This window comes from Brienomyrus brachyistius, chromosome 1 (assembly GCF_023856365.1).
Source record: "Brienomyrus brachyistius isolate T26 chromosome 1, BBRACH_0.4, whole genome shotgun sequence".
Lineage (NCBI taxonomy): Eukaryota > Metazoa > Chordata > Actinopteri > Osteoglossiformes > Mormyridae > Brienomyrus > Brienomyrus brachyistius.
Window position 1 is genome coordinate 36,827,061 of NC_064533.1, and position 18,784 is coordinate 36,845,844.

Sequence of the window (18,784 nt, forward strand, 5' to 3'; positions counted from 1 at the left end):
CATAACTCATCACGCTAGGATTGAAACAATACTCATAAAAACAATTGTCATGTTATAAACTCTCCAGTTAAAAGGATTTACTCATTAAATCTTCACTGAATAAATGTAAAAATAGAAATGAATGGGAAATAGAATAGAATGATCTTGACTTGCCTCTTTTTGTATCATGTTGTCTATAACATGTCACACCTAAACATATAGGTGATTGGTTGTGTAAAGGATTGTTTCTTGTGTAATGTCTGTGCATTTTTGCACTAATCTGTAATTTAGCCCAACTTTTTGGTATATATTGAGGCTGGCATATATAGTTTGAGTAGCAGAGCTGTGCACTTGTACGTGGTCCAGGTGAACCGGGCTGTGGCCCAGCTGGAGGTGGAGATGAGGAGCCTGCAGGACACAGCGAGCCTCTTTGAGGTCAGCTTCCCTGATTACAAACAGCTCCAACAGTGCCGCTCTGACATCGTCCTGCTGAAATCCGTCTGGGACCTGGTCGTATTCATCAAGGTGATGAAGGCCATTGCATGAGCTCATATAAGTCATAATAGCTAATCCTAGTGCAGGGATGCCATTATTATGCTCAGTTTATTTAGGTATTGCTACTTTTTTCACAGTTTCTCTCTTATATACTATTTAATTCCTTTTATACAACAAAAACAGAGCAGCATTAAAGAATGGACAAAGACGCCTTGGAAAGAAATTAATGTTGAACAGATGGACATGGAACTAAGGAGATTTGCAAAGGCAAGAGCAGCAATTTCAGCTTTTCATTTAAGCGTACAGAGATGCTGCCAGTCCTCAACCTTCAAAAAGACGGTACTGCGTTTGCGTTGGTTTCCCACAGGAGATTAAAACCCTGGATAAAGAGGTCCGTACATGGGACGTGTATATAGGCCTTGAGTCCACCGTGAAGAACCTTCTGACATCACTGCGGGCTGTAAATGAGCTTCAGAACCCAGCCGTGCGAGAGAGGCACTGGAAGCAGCTGATGGCTACCACTGGAGTATGAGACCTCACTGCCCATTGCCTGCCCCGATGCCTGTCCTGCTTCACATGCTACACACTGCATGCTACATGCTGCGCACTTCAGTCCTGTGCTGTCTCCTGACCTTCTCCAGTGTATCCTTTCCTCCAGGTCTGCTTTGTCATGGATGAAACCACTGCCCTGGGGGATCTGCTCGAGCTGCAGCTGCACCGCTTTGAGGACGAGGTGAAGAACATTGTGGACAAGGCTGTCAAGGAGATGGGCATTGAGAAGGTCTGCTTCTTCCGCCATTATAGGCTTAATCTGAGTAAGAGTGTACAATGGTACCCGTGGTGTGAGCTGCCTGTTGTCACTGCTGCAGGTGCTAGCAGAGATTAATCAGACGTGGAGTGTGATGGAGTTCTCCTATGAGGTGCATCAGAGCACAGGAACCCCACTTCTGAAAGCCGACGAGAATTTGATCGAAACCTTGGAAGATAATCAGGTCACTGAAATGCTCCATTCCCAAGGGTTACTTCTCAGTGGTTTTCAATTACTGTGGTTTGAAAATACAGGATAGATACAGTAAGCTTAGGCATCAACCTACACCTTTCTAGTTTTCAGATATTGATTAGTTTTATCGTGTTATGGACTTGTAGAAATTATCATTGTTATCATGATTTTGAAGTCATTGTAAAAGAACCAAATAAATTCATTCATGTATTTTTATATTTGCTTATGAGTCGGTGTTTACAGGTCACGTGAATAACCATGCTATTGGTTGTAATCCTGTGAGAAATATGTAGTCCCTTAGAGATAACTGGTTTCTTGGTACCGAATTCCTTGCACAGGTGCAGCTGCAGAACATCCTGATGAGCAAGCATGTTGAGTACTTCCTGGTGCAGGTGAGTACCTGGCAGAAGAAGCTGATGGTGGCCGACCAGGTCATCTCCATCTGGATGGGTCTGCAGCGCACCTGGGCTCACCTGCAGAGCATCTTTACCAACTCGGAGGACATCCGGAACCAGCTAGCGCAGGACGCCCAGAGGTTCGAGGGGATCCATCTCGACTTCCAGGTGCTACACCCATCTGCGAGTGCATGAGTGTTAAAAAGGCCTGTGAGCAGGCCTGTTCCGGTCGTGGATGCTTCCGCGTGAATCTCTGGAAAAGCACGAACAGATTCAGCCAAAAACAATCTCATCCTTTGAAATCTTTATTTTAAGCTTTCAGATTTTTGATGAAATAATAGTACTTCATAGCATTACAGAGTGGATGAGCATCTAAAGGCCATGAGGCACTCATGGTCAGCCGTACCTACAATACAGAGTGCTCAGGAGAGAAAGACTACGATTCGCCAACAGGGTGTTTGGTGGGGGTATAAGCGAAGGCTGTCCTGTCCGGTTCAAACCAACAGAAGGGTTACTGTGGCACAAATGGCTGATAATGTTAATTATGTCCACAGGAGTAGGCATCATTAACATTAACATCACGACACACAGGACATCGAGGCCTGCTGTGTATGGGATAGAATAGATGCAGACCATTCAGAGCGTCCATGCTGGGGCCTGTCCACTCTTGAAACTGCCGACAATGGGCAAAAAAGCATTAGAACTGGACCTTAACGTGATGGAAGAAGGTCTCCTGGTTCCATTTTCTGTTGCGTCATGTGTATGGTTGGGTACATGTCAAGCATCTGCGTAATCCACAGCTATGCAGCCCCGTACATAGCAGAGCTTGATGCCCAACTTTCTTTTAGTTGTTTGTGGTCTTTCCACCCTCGGACCACTTTAAGTAGGTACTCACCATAGCTGACACTGAGCTCTGCACAGGCCTTGCTGTTTTGGAGATGCTCTGACCCACTAAACATAACAATTTGGCCCATATAAAAATTACTACTATCTCTACCAATACTCATTGCCTTTGCATTAAACACATCAACTATGAGTATCGAACGTTGTCTTACAGTCTAATGTATCCCAGACATTGACATGTGCATGTCATGTGGTGGTGGTCAAAATGTCATTGGTGTATATTATACTCCGGTTTCCCCCTACAGTCCAAAAACCTGCTAAGGTTAATTGGACTTGCCAGATTGCCCATAGGTGTGCGTGTGTGAGTGAATGGTGTGTGAGTGTGCCCTGCAATGGGTTGGCATCTTGTCCTAGGTTTTTCCCTGCCTTATGCTCGTAGCCTCCAGGATAGGCTCTAGACCCCCCCCCATCCCTGAATAGGATAAGCGGTTTCAGAAGATGAATGTATGTATATTATGTATATTGTATATTTATATTACATTGCTTTGTTCGTGTACTGGGATTTAGACTTTGATGGCAATGGTCGTCCAAACGAAAAATGTGATCGACGTTACCAACCAGCCTGGATTTTTGGTGACACTGGATGATCTCCAGCAAAGGTATCACCAAGCTCTGTGCGTCTGTGTTTGTACACAAGGTAATTAACCATAATCTTCATGCGTGTGTGACTGTCAGTGGCACCTTCCAGGTTGTCTGTCTGTGAGAAGGCCCTGGCTGAGTACCTGGAGACCAAGAGGCTCACATTCCCGCGGTTCTACTTTGTCTCTGCCGCCGACTTGCTGGAGATCATTTCCAAGGGGACTCAGCCAGCACAGGTATGATGTGGCAGCCCTTTTCCTGCTGGCGTGCTTTATCATGACACACCAATCAGCTGCTGTGTTTCTGTGTTCTAGGTCACCCGGCACCTTCTGAAACTCTTTGACAATCTTGCGGACCTGAAGTTCAGGGAGGTAGATGGCGCAGAGGAGGGGCAGGAGACAGTAGCAGTGGGCATGTATAGCCGAGAGGGGGAGTACGTGCCCTTTGCTGAGCCCTATGTCTGCAAGGGACAGGTATTTGCTTTACGCACACATGTACATGTGTCAGTCATAAGGATGACATTAGTTATTAGTTATTAGCATGGTGGTTAATGGTACTAGTTTCCTAGTCTGGGACTCTACTGTATTACGTAGCTCCAGACCGGCTTTTTACAGGAAAGGCATCTTTCTATCTAACTGCTTCACTGGTATAGGGTCGTGGTGAGCCTGGAAGCTGGAGTTAGGGGGCGCTAAATGTGAGGTACCAGGTCCAGTGCAGGAAACTCATACTACGTACAATTTAGCAACACTCATTTGCCTAGACCACATGTTTTTTGCACTATGGGAGAACATGCATGTACAAACATGGGTAGAACATCCTTTACACAGTGTCAGTATGCTCATTATGCTGTTTTGTCATTTCTTATTTTACTTACAGCAGGTTGGCATCATTTGAATCCGATCCAGCTTCTCCCCATGTCAGAATGTGATTCTCCGCTGTTATCTCATAGCCTCCTCTCTCTCCAGGCTGAGCACTGGTTGAGTGGACTGGAGGCCAGTATGCGCCACACCGTCCAGCAGGAGATCATGGAAGCCGTGGCTGCCTACGAGGACAAGCCACGAGACCAGTGGCTCTTCGACTATCCTGCTCAGGTTGCTCTGACCAGCAGTCAGATCTGGTGGGTGACTGACGTGGGCATTGCCTTTGAGCGGGTGGAAGAGGGCTTTGAGATGGCCCTCAAGGATTGCAACCGAAAACAGGCAAGCTTCCTTCAAAGCAATGCATGCTGGGATGGAGTTGAAAATAAATTCGATTTGCTGGTATTCTTTTGCAAGTGGTTGTTCTGCAGTTGTTCACTGATCATGTAGTGCAGTGACATAGCTTCAGCAGTCCCTGGAGACTGATGCGGTTTCTCCTGCAGATTGCCCAGCTGAATGCTCTCATACACATGCTTCTGGGGGAGCTCACGCCCGGGGATCGTCAGAAGATCATGACCATCTGCACCATTGATGTCCACGCCCGAGACGTGGTGGCCAAGCTCATCGCTCAGAAGGTAATTGTTCCTTTCCACTTACACCCCTAATGCACTCTGAAAGTGGGGGTGGAGGGAGAAACAACTCATTTCCTCGTTAAAAGGGCATTTTCCGCAGCATATGTCAGGCCAGGACGGCATGTTTTGATTTTTTGCACAATTTTGCCTTTCACTTTTGAGCAGAGAATAGCAGAGCTATTTCGCGCTAGCGGTGGCACTTCTGCTGCCTTTCTGTAATGGCTCCTTTCACTGACACTCCTACGGTTCAGGTATTTATGGTAAGAAAGTGCACCAAATTAAGTCATACAGATGAGGAACACTGAAAAGAAGTAGCATGTAAGAAGCTGAAATGACAAATGTGGATATGATGGGAGTCATAGAAGGAGATCTGCTTACAGTGGAGACATTTTGGCCTAGATGATCCTCACCGATGATCACAGCTCGACCCATCGACGAGCTTGTCAGCACAGAACTGCTTTTCAGCCCAACTGCCATGCAGTCAGACAAAACTCTGCAAATGTACTTCTGTTTTAAAATTATACTCCAAACGTCTGATGTGTTACTGTTGAATGTTTGTGATGATGCCAAGATGCCAACGTCTCAGAGGTACCCTCTCCATCTTGCTCCTCTAGGAACATGGCAGCCTGAAGTCCATCAGACTAGAACAGACTGCATTTGTTGTACCTGAGTATAGGTCTACATTTGAGTGTGCATTCATCATTTGCAAAAGTTCCATGTGTGCACACATTCCTGTACATTGAGTGTGGAACTGAGCTCGGCAGTAGTAATGTTTGATAGCAAAACAGACTATGGCCCGATTGAACTAGAGCCTCATGGGTATTTTTAACCATAAATAAACAGTTGTGTTCAGTGCTTCAGGCTTTTGTGCTAAATGTGTTTCTCCCAGGTGACCAATGGCCAGGCGTTTGCGTGGCTGTCCCAGCTCAGACACCGCTGGGATGAGCACCTGAGGCACAGTTTCATCAGCATCTGTGACGCCCAGTTCCAGTACTCTTATGAGTACCTAGGTAACACACACAGGCTGGTCATCACCCCGCTCACAGACAGGTTAGCCAACCTCACATGCTTCCTGCATTTCTGTACTGCAGCATAAGAAGGGTGTTTACTAAGGACTTTGAAGGTCTTCTTGAAGCCTTTTATATAATGTTACATTACAACCACTGATTTTACAAGATATGCTTTCAGTTCTAAGATGAACTCTTCAGTCTTTTGTAACTCTTGGGGTACTCTGGTCATCTTAGCTGAACTGTAAACTTGACAAATTAAACTACTGATATAACTGAAATATGAAACTATGTGAACTAATATTTTTTAACCAGTAGCCATTGTATGTGTCTCATGACAGGTGCTACATCACCCTGACCCAGTCTCTTCACCTTACCATGAGTGGAGCACCTTCAGGTCCAGCAGGCACTGGCAAGACAGAGACCACCAAAGACCTTGGTCGTTCCTTGGGAATTATGGTCTATGTTTTCAACTGCTCAGAGCAGATGGATTACAAGGTCATTGTTATATAGACAAAATAAGAGTGTTAGGCTGAGATTTAAAGGGAGAGGATACTAACTTTGTCCTTTTTTACCCTTGTAGTCTATTGGGAACATCTATAAGGGCCTCACCCAAACTGGAGTGTGGGGCTGTTTTGATGAGTTTAACCGCATTTCTGTGGAGGTGCTGTCAGTCGTGGCAGTTCAGGTCAAAACCATACAAGATGCTATCCGAAATAAGAGACAAAGGTCTGTTTTTATTTTCCAGTTTGACTTCGATCGGTACAGTCCTGCACGTAATGTGACTTTCGCTGTAACCAAAAATTTTAGTAATGCAAGGTTGTGTGCACAAAACTGAGAAGCACTGTAACTCTCAGGAACCATTGTTGATAGCACCTGCGCGTCATATTAGATGTATCTTTTTACAAAATAGTATTGCATATTAATGATGTTTTTTAACTAGGTTTCTTTTCCTTGGGGAGGAGATCGAGCTGAAGCCCACAGTGGGCATCTTCATCACACTGAACCCTGGTTATGCTGGCAGGGCTGAGCTGCCGGAGAACCTTAAAGCTCTCTTCAGGTCTCGGCCGGTTCTTTTCATGAGTGTTTCTATAGGCCCTATGAATAATAGGGCAAAATTGAACAATTTTGATTAATAAATATGAATATAATTAACATAATTTCTACAAAATAATTAAAAAAATAATTTTGTATTTTACTTAGTCTTGTTCTACTTTGTTCCCTCTCGGTTGCACTGGGCCCCACAGACCGTGTGCCATGGTGATCCCAGATTTTGAACTGATCTGTGAGATCATGTTGGTGGCAGAGGGTTTCATTGACGCTCGCGTATTGGCACGCAAGTTTATTAGCCTATACACCCTCTGCAGGGAGTTACTGTCCAAGCAGGTAGGAGGAACCCCCTCCTTGCCCCCCCCCTCGATCCCCACACACCCTCCACACCCGAATGGGCATCCTGTTTTCAAGCTAATATGGTTGTTGTTGCAATAATGTTGTTGTAGGACCACTACGACTGGGGTCTGAGAGCCATAAAGTCTGTGCTCGTAGTGGCGGGGTCCTTGAAGAGAGAGGAACGATGCAGGCCTGAAGAGCAGGTACTGGAAACATCTCGCGCTCAAGCCACGCTGCGTGTAATGATACGCTCCGGGCACCAGGGCTGCTCTTAACAAGCAGACTGAGGAATGACAGGTCCATAAACATTGCTTATGTCGTTTGCACTGTGACAGTATGGTTGCTAATTGCAGTTTTCCATCAGCTGCAGATGTGTGGTAATTGGAGTAACCAAAAAAAACACCGTCCATCTGGGTATGAATAGAACGTTAATAAGCCAGATGGGCTGAGATTGTTGGCATCTGATCACTCTTTTGTTTGAGGGCTTTTATGTCTTTGGTTATGTTTTCCTCCCTTTTCTTCATCATTGATCCTCCCCTGGTGCGTCATGTATGCTCTTGGAGGTCCTGATGCGAGCCCTGAGGGACTTCAATCTACCCAAGATCGTCAGCAACGACGTGCCCATATTCCTGGGTCTGATCAGCGACTTGTTCCCCCTGCTGGACGTCCCGCGGAAGAGAGACCCTGTCCTGGAGCAGGCGGTGCGGCAGTCGGTGGCCGAGCTCCACTTGCAGCCAGAGGAGAACTTCATCCTCAAGGTTTGCATGGCGCTGTTCCACACAGCTTGCCCTGCAATGAAGGGGGGGGGGGGGCTTTATTAGCTGCCCCCCTCCCCACCCCCACCCCCGGAACCACTGCCGGCATGTGACTAATGTCTTTCCAACGCTTAGTCATGAACATGCATTTTGAATTGACAGTTCAGTGCATATTCCCAAAATGGGTCATCTATGGTCAACAGAGAACATAGTTGGATGCATGGGTGTAAATTAAGGGGGAGATGGGGGACTTGTAACCCCCCAATAAACCTGCTAATATCCCCCCCCCCCCAATAATCATGTTTCCCCCTAAATGGATGGAGGCTTTAACCCCCCCCCCCCCCCCAAATTTCAACCCAAAATTACACCTTTTGGTGGATGCATCATCCAAACAACCAGTCTTTGCACCATAAATACTGCTGAGTCATAACTAGCTCTGACATTTTTGGAAATACTCTGCTAATAATTAAGAAACTGGGGTTTGACGCTTATTAGAATTACTCATTTGTCCTCTGTAGCTCCAAGTGTACATGACCAACCAATGGCAACACCTTACATTGACTGCTTGATGGATTATTAATGATTATTAATGAGGTGCTGTACCCGAGTGCGATTTAACATAGTGTCCTGCAGCCTAGCCTTAGCTATTTTAAGTAATAGCAGAATCAGGCCACGCCAATGGGGAAATTCACTGTGAATGTGGAGAGAGAGTGCGCATGGATTGGACTAATTGTCCCACGTGTTGGTACAGGTGACTCAGCTGGAGGAGCTGTTGGCTGTGAGACACTCCGTGTTTGTGGTGGGGAGTGCAGGAACAGGGAAGAGCCAGGTGCGCCTGAACACGTGAGCCGTTCTCAGGAGAGAGAGAGAGAGAGAGAGAGAGAGAGAGAGAGAGAGAGCATGTTCTGGATGCTGACAGCAGAGTCATTTAGCATGAAAACAAGTCTGAATTAATGACTATTTTATTTGCTGAATGACTAGAGAAAAAAAAATGTAAAAGCCATGGAAGATGTGATACTGTCTCTCCTTATGTGTGATTTGAAAGATCCTGAAAACCTTGCATATGACCTACGCCAACATGAAATTAAAACCCATGTGGACTGACATCAACCCAAAGGCCGTGACCACAGATGAGCTGTTCGGCTTCCTCCACCCCGCCACCAGAGAATGGAAAGATGGTGAGATAGACACAGTGTTTATGCTCAGACCAGACTCTGGTTTTCTTGTTCTCTGGTTTTTTAATAAAATTACCACTCTGCTGTAGTAACAGAAGAACATTTAAAATATTGTTAAATTTACTAATGATTCCTCAGAATTTTTTTTTTAAAAAGGTAATATACAGATGTTTGTCTGAAGGCCACTGGAATTTCAGGTGCGAGACAGTGGACAGCAGTCCATTTAAGGGCACACACTTACACACTATGGGCAATTTAGAGAAATCAACTATCAGCTTGAATAATTGCACGTTCTTGGAATGATGGAGGATGTTGGAATATCCAGAGAAAACCTGCATAAGCAAAGGACTAACATACACCCTCCGCAGGAATCGAACCCGCAACAAGACAAGAGATGTCAGACCGCAGTGATGCCTTGTTCGCCTCCCTGCAACACTGATATATAGAGAGTATACCATTGTATTCCGAATTCTGAGTATTGAAGGACATAATTAAATATTTGCGGTCACTGGGAAAAATGCAAGCACTAGCGTTTAGAGACAGTTTTCTTTAAGCTACACTGGGCACAATGCGAGGTTTAAAATGACTTGATAAGCTGTTTTGGGCGACATTTTTAGATCCCTCTGAGGTTTAGTTGAATACCATTGCGGCTGGCCGCGGCCGGCTGGCTGCGGCCGGCTGGTTGAGACGTGGAAGGCTGGAAGCAGCTCGAAGTGAAATGGATTATAATTTTATTCCAGTCGCGAAAATCTCAATGTCAGTGTGAAAACCTATTTTCAATGTTTATGACAGATTTGTTTTTCCTCCCCTCAGTTCTGTGGTGCGGCAATCGCTTTAGCGTGTTCCCTGCAGATGTATTTTCTGGCCAGTGCTTCTTTTTTTGCGATGTAATGACTTCCAGGTGCCTCAGATCTCCAGATTGCAGAAACACATGTAAATGCACATTTTATGATCTGCAGTTGCTTTTCTGAGAGGTCTGTATAGGCTTATTTCAGAGCCCTCCGTGGTCTATTTTGAAAGTTTGAGAATGACAACAAAAGTATTGGTACTTTCTGTTTAGGCCTCTTTTCTTCGACCATGAGAGAGCTCTCCAGCATGTCCCACGATGGCCCTAAGTGGATTGTTCTCGATGGGGACATTGATCCAATGTGGATCGAGTCTTTAAACACGGTCATGGATGACAACAAGGTGAGTAGCTTCATCCTTGTAAGGAAGCCCCATAATACTCTTTGTATGTAACCTTTACACTTAAGGCCTTGGTTTAAATCTCTCCAAAAGCCATACTAAGCTAACAGTAGCTCCTTATCCCAAAAGGTCCTGACGCTGGCCAGCAATGAGCGTATCTCCCTCACAGCCTCCATGAGGCTGGTTTTCGAGATCAGCCATTTGCGGGCCGCCACGCCAGCCACTGTGTCCAGGGCAGGTATCCTGTACGTCAACACGCAGGACCTTGGCTGGAATTCGTGAGTGTCCTCCCACCTGTCATGTCATGCAATGGTAATAAAATCCGGATTCAGGCAGGGTTTGTCCCAGCAGTGCCACTCACATCAGATACTTGGCCGCAACTTTCCATATTTCTTTGAAACCACAGTTGTGTCACGACTTCAATTCAAGGCTGACAGGGTTAACTCTCCACTTTTGCAAGCAGCCACCAGCTGGCTTTGTCGCTCTGTGCATTATGCCCATAATTGAGTCTCTTTAGAGGTGCTTTTGTTTCTTTTTTAGGTATGTAACGAGCTGGATTGATACTCGACATGCTCAATCAGAAAGAGCTAATCTGACTATATTGTTTGACAAGTATGTTCCTTACTGCTTGGAGCAAGTAAGATGTAATCTGAAAACAATTACACCAATTCCTGAAAACAGTATGGTGCAGGTAAGTAGCATTTTAGCTCTTGTAAGGTTTAATTTTCCTGAATTTTGTCTGCTTTTGGTGGCCTCTTACTGGAGTTTAACTTCTCACTTCGGGAGTGAAAGTACTTTATCAAACTTTTATTCCTCCGTTGTGCGCCCTCCGTTACTTGCAAAATTATGAAGTCTCCGTTTTCTGGACCAAAAGTGCAGAGATCCGAGGTGATTTATGTGAAAATGTCACTGACGGCGTATGTTCGTTTTGCTAATTGTTGAGATCGCATTGTCAGATGCCTCAATTATATCTGAGCAACATTTGTCATGCGAGTGTATTGTAGGAAAGTAACTATATTCTGGTTCCTCCATCTGTCCCATCAGACCTTGTGCTCCCTGCTGGACTGCCTACTCACCGCAGAGAATACCCCTCCAGACTCTCCCCGGGAGCTCTATGAGATCTACTTTGTCTTCGCCTGTGTCTGGGCCTTCGGGGGGGCACTCTTTCAGGACCACGTGAGTCTCCCACTGTCCTTCGTCTTCACCTTCACGTGTGGTGGCACCTGACCGCTTCCCTGTCGCATTTCTTCCCACAGCTCATTGACTACCGTGCCATATTCAGCCGCTGGTGGGCCAAGGAGATGAGAGTGATCAAGTTTCCTTCTCAGGGCACTGTTTTCGACTACTTTGTTGACCCTGACAGCAAGAAATTCACCCACTGGAGTGAAAAGACACCTTCCTTTGAGCTGGAAGCAGACATTCCCCTACAGGTGGTGAACCGTAATTTGACTGTGCCGCTGCTTCTGGTGATTGCGGGATCTTAGGAGAATTCTCTCACTGTTTACCTTTTGGTACAGACCCGAAATCAAGATCTGAGTGGAATTCAAGGTGACAGTGGGGTGCTCCCCCTACCGGGCTATTTTTCCAATCCCAACTGGTTTCTTATGGTTTTATCTCTCCTGGTATTTGTTCTCAAAGGCAAATTGTCGGCTCATCCTCATGCCATTCCGTCTCTTTTCTGAAGATGTGACTTAAATTTTGTCTGACTGCCCAGATTTATGACTTTTCTGTATTTCACGTGGCAGAATCAATAACGGGACTAAAGTAGCGGAGATAAAAATTCATGGTATCTTGCAATTTAATGGTTGAAAAGATGCAATTTGAAAGATCATAAATTGTGAAGGAGTCTCTGCTTCATTGCCCTTGATTCAGTGCTCGCTGTTAGGACTTGATTTGTGAGTGCCTGCAAAGTGTGATTAACGAGGCGATCGATGCGGCGTGCCTCTGTACAGCGCGCCTAATGCTCCTCATTAGAATAAATAAAATAAATTGACTGCAGCTCTACAAAAACTCAGTAATGGTTAAAAATCAAACGATGTCATCCCCCTTCCAACCCCATGGTTGAATCCACCTCCATCAGCCCCCCCTAATCGTTCCTTGCCCCCAAAGCCAGGAGAGCCCCGTGTAGGAGGCGGATGGTGGGGGGGGGGGGCTGTTCAGTTAACGCCACTTTGTCTGCATGATTTTCCTTCTGTTCGCCCTCCCTTTTGTTGTTTGATAATCATAAGTCGGGCTTTTTTGCCATAAATTGTTGGGAGAAAAAGGCAGTTTGTGGTGTGTTAATGCAGAAAATTGCATTTCAGGCTGATAAACGGCCTTTGGAAGGGCTTGTCTCCAGATTGCCCTTCTGTGCTTGTTTTACATGAGCAGGACTTCTCTGTGATAACATTTACTGGGGGGACTGATGCATTGCAACACCCTCGCCTGTAAGGGCAATAGGGGCATATCTGTGACGCTGACTCAAATTTGCACTTAAGGGGTTTCTACTAATACATACATTGGGTGTAAATTATGGGGGGATGGGGGGGTTGTAATCCCCCCAATAATCAAAAGCAGCCAATACAACACCCTGGAGTCCCTTAAATGGGTGGAGACCTCAACACCCCTAATGTTCAGCCCAAAGCTATGCCCTTGAATACATATCCTTACTTATTTCTAATATTATTTTTCAGCAACTAATTATTGGCTCTCATTGCATTCATTTGCTAAATCCTTTTTCTTTTTATTTAAGCATAGATTCTTTATAAATGTCTTTATATTTTTTGAAAGCAGTGGTTCATAACTCATTTGTGTGGAAAATAAAAATGGTTTTAGCATTGTGTTCTTCAGTTTTCTTGTTTTCTCAATTACAGTTCCACGAGTAAATGAATCCATCTAGATGCACATTTTAGAGACCTGTAGGTCGCCTCCTAGAGACCCTCCATTATTAGTTCCTTCCCCAGATGCAGCAACAGGTGAGGCTAGTATCTGTAATTCCTTTCCCCAGATGGTCCTGGTCCACTCCGCGGAGACCATCTGCCTGACATACCTCATGGACCTGCTGCTGTTGAAGGGGAAGCCAGTGATGCTGGTAGGCAATGCCGGGGTGGGCAAGACCATCCTGGTGTCAGACAGGGTGTCCCGGCTGAAGGAAGACTACGTGTTGACCAAAGTGCCCTTCAACTACTACACCACCTCCGCCATGCTGCAGCGTAGGTGGCCGACTCCCCTGCCCCCACCCCGCACTCACACTTGCCATGTTCTGGTCCTCATTGGTCGCATTCCCACCGTACCTGACCTAAACCGTCCATTTAGTGCAAGCACGGCTTGTTGCCATAGCAGCAGCGCACTGGCGGGTGACTAACAAGCACCACTTGCAGCCAACACAAGCTTGCGCATGTGCACAAGTACAAAATGCTTCCTGTTCCATCGCCCTCGCGATTTTAATTACTTGTTGCCAAAATTAAAAACACATGCTGCCTTTTTAAATATGAAGCCTTTTATAATATATGAACAAAAATGAAAGATTATTATTTTTTGCTCAGTTACAAATCATATCACAACGTGTTTGTTAAAAGGTCTACAAATAATGACTAATTACCCAATTTCTGATTATTTCATGATGGTCATTGAAAGTATATAAGTATAAAGTATATAATTGCAACTTCTGGTTCTGAAAAAAACACTTTGTGACCCTGGAAATAATTAGTTCAAGAGAATAATTTTCTGTCTTCATGTACAGGCAGCCTGGGGCCTCCGTTTTTATCACTTTGTCCTTACATCTCCAGGGTTGTGCATTCAGAACTTAGCCCTGGCTTTGAGGGTTCAGTTTGCAGAGGCTTCATTGTGCTTGCAAATTATCTGTGGCCTGTCATGACCTGGAATCCTGTCTGGAGATCCCTGTGCATTCTGGGGTAGGCTCCAGGCTGACTGTGACCCTGCATAGGATGTACGGGCACCGTTTGCGGTCCTAGTGATGTCGTGGTTACCAGAGGTGGAAAGCTCAGGTCCAGAAAGTACAATTCCAGACCAAGATTTTGTTTCAACCAAACAGTTGAATATGAAGAGTCACAGTCACAGATAGGGCTGGGTGATTTCACATGCATGCACAATAATCAGCAGGGCTTCAGAAGATGTGTGAAACATGTGACCGGACCCCAGATTTTCAGTACCATATGGGTGTTTGTTTACGCCCACAATTTGTTAAGCTGATTGGTAGTATGGCTAAAATATTAATGAGATGCTTTTTGTGACACGCGTCATATCATTATTAAATTCTGTTAGCGGAACACACCGCGTAATACTGTTTAGGTATACTGTGGTTTGGTATATCGCACTGAAGTGGCGGTGAAGAAAGGAACAGCTCAGCAGCCACATCATCGTTTAAAGAGGAGATCTTGTGGATAAACAAGGTAAAAAGACATTAGTGGTGTGGCGGTACTTTTGTCCAACACATTTATTAAACATAAGGATATACCGAATTTATACTGATTAGTAACTTTTGGGCATCATACTGTACAATGCATCATTAATATTTTATGCCGCGCACTACTAATCAGCTTAACAAATTGTGGGCATAAATAAATGTCTGTATAGTATCGAAAAGCTGGTGTCCAGCCAAATGTTTCGCCCCTCATATGAAGCCCTGGTGGTTATTAGTCATGTGTGATACGACATCGATGTGATATCGCCCAGTCCTAGTCACGAAATACTCAAGTGGTTGGTTGAAACTAAATCTTGGTTTGGATTTGTACTTTCTGAACCTAAACTTTCTACCTCTGGCTGTTACCCAGTTCTTCATCTATGCCACAGGTGTTCTCGAAAAGCCCTTGGAGAAGAAAGCTGGCCGAAACTATGCCCCTCCCGGCACCAAAAGGCTCATATACTTCATTGATGATCTGAACATGCCAGAGGTGGACACATACGGCACAGTACAGTCTCACACGCTTGTGAGGCAGCACCTGGACTACGGCCACTGGTACGGCAGCAGCTTGAGGGATGTGCCGGGACTCGCTGTGTATCACGATGGATGTGAGCGGAAGTGGAAGCTGGCACATTAATGCTCAGTGGCTCGTGCCGCCAATAATTACTGTCAAAAAATGTGTCTGCTGGTTTCTCTGTTCAGTAATCAGCAAATGAGTCACGGTCAGTGATAAAAACAAAAAAATTCCCGACTTTTTCTACAGCAATATCATATATGCATATTATTGTACAAGTATAAAGCATACATTTCAAAAAGAAATAACTTTTGGATGTGTTAGTGTGCTAATTACTTGTTAGTTAGCTGTTGAATGTTAGCTCACTGTTCAGGTACGACAGACAGAAGTTGACCCTGAAAGAGATCCACAACTGCCAGTATATCACTTGCATGAACCCTACAGCTGGAAGTTTTGTTATCAATCCTAGACTTCAAGTAAGTACTACACATACCATACTACATACACCTTATACATACCTGCTCCTTTTAGGAGAATGTTACCTGTTTTATTTTTTTGAAACAATTTTCATCGAAAAGTGAAAGCAAAAAAAAAGAAAACACCACAGACCAATCGAATGCATTGGATAAAATACTCAAATCGCTTATAGTGTTTGAGAAGAGTTTTATCTGGAGAACCAGGATTAAGGTTGTCCATGGTTGCAGAACACCCAGTGTCTTCCTCACTTACTTACATTCACATCGATAAAACAACTGACAGACCCTCTTTCTTTCTCTCGCTTCCTGCAATTGCAGAGACATTTCTCTGTATTTGCCGTCCATTTCCCGGGCACAGAAGCGCTCTCCACCATCTACAGCAGCATTCTGGCAGCCCATTTCCAGCAAGGTGGCTTCAGCTATGGGGTCACGAAATCTGTTGAGACTCTTGTCCAAGCGGCCATATGCCTTCATCAGAAGATGACCCAGAACTTCCTGCCCACCGCCATCCGCTTCCACTATATCTTCAACCTGAGGGATCTGTCCAGCATATTTCAGGTGTGTTCAGCTGGAAGCACTGCAAGAATTCTTCATAGGGAGAAGGTTGCAGAGTTGTGGGCACCTTGAGATTGATGAAACTTCCATGTTTAAACACTTCTGCACCATAATTCATTGACACTCCTGGGTCTAGCCATAATTGCACAGCATTAAGCTTTGGCTCATTTTTCTGTGCAGGAAAGTAGATTTAAAGGGAAAACCTGCAGGTGTCACAAGCAGTGAGAACACCTGCTGAGGCTAACGTCACCCCCTCGGTTGTTGGTGTGTCCTCAGGGGATCTTGTTCGCCCTTCCGGAATGCGTACGTTATCCCATTGATCTGGTGCATCTATGGCTGCACGAGTCCTCCAGGGTGTACTCAGACAAACTGATGGAGGAGAAAGATGTTGAGCTCTTCAATAAGATCCTCCTGGATACAGGGAAGCGGTACTTTGAGGTGAGAATCACCAGACAGTAATATCTAAACTTATTTTAGTGACTTCTTTGGCTCTGTGATCCATAACATTTCGGACTGACTCGGTCTGACTTCAGATAGTTTTGATCAAAGTCTCTTATTCTTCGACTGAAGCTTGCAGTTGTTTTTTTCATGTAGTGACATTATTTTAGATGTTCAAGCACTAATTAATTATGCTAATAAAAATTAAAAAGAAGCATAATATGAATGAGAGTCATTAATAGCATCTTTATTTTTTGCAAGCTTAGAAAGTTGGTGGACTTTTATCTAGGATTTTCATGTATATTTGTTTGAATAATAGAATAGAATAGAATAGAATAGAATAGAATAGAATAGAATACCAATAATACTAAGCAGCAAATAGTCTCTGGCTTTATGAAAATATAGTTCTGGAGTTTACCTTATTGATTTATACAATTTTGATTACCTCCTCCCAACTTTTGCTCCAGATTAAAAGGTGTTATGCTTTATCTTCTCAAGGCGTCCGTCAGGCATCCACATCTCTGCTGCTCTTCACTGAACCTGCTCTCAGTGCAATTATGTCTTGCCTGTACGCCGGCTCTCTCTCTGCTTCAGGGCATCGACGAGTCCATCTTCATCCACCAGCCACTCATCTACTGCCACTTTGCCCATGGTCTGGGGGAGCCACGCTATTCCCGGGTGTCCGACTGGGAGCGTCTGCAGAAGACGCTGGTGGACGCTCTGGAGCACTACAACGAGCTACATGCCGCCATGGACCTGGTGCTGTTCGAGGAGGCCATGCAGCACGTGTGGGTCTCTCTGCCCGCCCACCTGGTGCTCCTCCATCTGATCTCCTGGCAAGAAATATGCCCTAAGAGGTTCCTAAGCCTCTGTCCTCTAACAGGTGCCGGATCAGCCGCATTTTGGAGGCCCCACACGGCAACGCTCTCCTGATTGGAGTGGGAGGCAGCGGCAAGCAGAGCCTGTGCCGTCTTGCCGCCTTCCTCAGTCTCCTGGAAGTCTTCCAGATCACGCTGCGCAAAGGATACAACATCGGAGACTTCAGGGTATCACACCAGAGTCATGTAACCACACTTCGCATTGTTCCTTCAGCTTGCAGGTCGGTCCGTAAGGGCTTGTTAGAATAATAGTGATGATGCTTCTTCCATGAGAGGGACATTTCAAGAGTATTTATGTGAATTTCTATGACTATACGACCAAAAGGTATGTAGGCACCCCCGTTAATTAGGTAATTAAGACTCACCCATTGCTGACACAGGTGTATGATTAAGCACATTATAATACCATCTCCAGTTTCAAACCCTGGATGGGTGATTGCATGGAAGGTTAGTGACATTCAACTTGGCATCATCTTTCCAGCAAGTCAGTAGCTGCCCTGGTCAACCACAAGGGAAGTGATTGCAAAGTGGAAATATCTGAGTTCAGTTATGAAGTGGTAGCCACACACTCACCGAGAGGGATCTGATGCCCCAACATCTATACCCAACGTGAATGGCAGCAGAATCCACCGGCAACGTGGTGTGAGAGGCTACATATGTTGCTCCAACCTCTTAGTAATACCCTTGGATTTGGAATGAGATGTTGGATAAGTTGGTGTCCACATACTTTTCGCTATTCAGTGTATGTTTCAAATGGCAGGTAACGAAGTAGCTGGAGCCCGAGGTGGAGCTGACCGCTTCCCATAACTGACGGGTTTCCAGCCCTGCAGCCATTTCCTTAAAGTTCAGAGTGTCTCTGCGTGCTTGGAAGTGCAGTTAAGCTCCTCGCTCCCTCTCCCCGTTGTGTGTCCGTCCCCTAGAGCGACATCGCCTCCCTTTACATGAAGGTGGGGGTGAAGAACATCGGTACGGTCTTCCTGCACACAGACGCCCAGGTCCCAGATGAGTGCTTCCTGGTTCTTGTCAATGACATGCTGGCATCAGGTATGCGCAGAGCGGGATGGGGGCGGGGTCGGGGGGGGCTCACCATAATTGCACTCCCCTCGGCAAACCTTTAATGGAACGCAGTTCGCCACGGAAGACGGTGAGGGGCGCGGGGTCGCCTGTGCT

The 18,784-nt window shown here is 45.4% G+C and overlaps 1 protein-coding gene across 1 annotated transcript in view; it reads left to right on the forward strand.

Annotated features, from left to right (window-relative positions):
- dnah9l (dynein, axonemal, heavy polypeptide 9 like) overlaps window positions 1–18,784 on the forward strand; it is a 67,826-nt gene that overhangs the window by 14,835 nt on the left and 34,207 nt on the right. Inside the window, exons 19-51 of the mRNA XM_049006337.1 lie at window positions 346–504; window positions 658–741; window positions 842–1,000; window positions 1,133–1,255; window positions 1,344–1,466; window positions 1,813–2,037; window positions 3,280–3,371; window positions 3,461–3,587; window positions 3,666–3,824; window positions 4,317–4,550; window positions 4,712–4,843; window positions 5,730–5,890; window positions 6,189–6,345; window positions 6,431–6,576; window positions 6,791–6,907; window positions 7,095–7,233; window positions 7,347–7,439; window positions 7,800–7,994; window positions 8,743–8,820; window positions 9,037–9,169; window positions 10,227–10,354; window positions 10,481–10,629; window positions 10,892–11,042; window positions 11,396–11,527; window positions 11,608–11,781; window positions 13,338–13,542; window positions 15,143–15,308; window positions 15,641–15,743; window positions 16,062–16,301; window positions 16,575–16,736; window positions 17,331–17,524; window positions 17,620–17,782; window positions 18,535–18,658. Of these exons, the coding sequence (XP_048862294.1) occupies window positions 346–504; window positions 658–741; window positions 842–1,000; window positions 1,133–1,255; window positions 1,344–1,466; window positions 1,813–2,037; window positions 3,280–3,371; window positions 3,461–3,587; window positions 3,666–3,824; window positions 4,317–4,550; window positions 4,712–4,843; window positions 5,730–5,890; window positions 6,189–6,345; window positions 6,431–6,576; window positions 6,791–6,907; window positions 7,095–7,233; window positions 7,347–7,439; window positions 7,800–7,994; window positions 8,743–8,820; window positions 9,037–9,169; window positions 10,227–10,354; window positions 10,481–10,629; window positions 10,892–11,042; window positions 11,396–11,527; window positions 11,608–11,781; window positions 13,338–13,542; window positions 15,143–15,308; window positions 15,641–15,743; window positions 16,062–16,301; window positions 16,575–16,736; window positions 17,331–17,524; window positions 17,620–17,782; window positions 18,535–18,658 (4,927 nt within the window). The remainder of the gene's footprint in view (window positions 1–345; window positions 505–657; window positions 742–841; window positions 1,001–1,132; window positions 1,256–1,343; window positions 1,467–1,812; window positions 2,038–3,279; window positions 3,372–3,460; window positions 3,588–3,665; window positions 3,825–4,316; window positions 4,551–4,711; window positions 4,844–5,729; window positions 5,891–6,188; window positions 6,346–6,430; window positions 6,577–6,790; window positions 6,908–7,094; window positions 7,234–7,346; window positions 7,440–7,799; window positions 7,995–8,742; window positions 8,821–9,036; window positions 9,170–10,226; window positions 10,355–10,480; window positions 10,630–10,891; window positions 11,043–11,395; window positions 11,528–11,607; window positions 11,782–13,337; window positions 13,543–15,142; window positions 15,309–15,640; window positions 15,744–16,061; window positions 16,302–16,574; window positions 16,737–17,330; window positions 17,525–17,619; window positions 17,783–18,534; window positions 18,659–18,784) is intronic.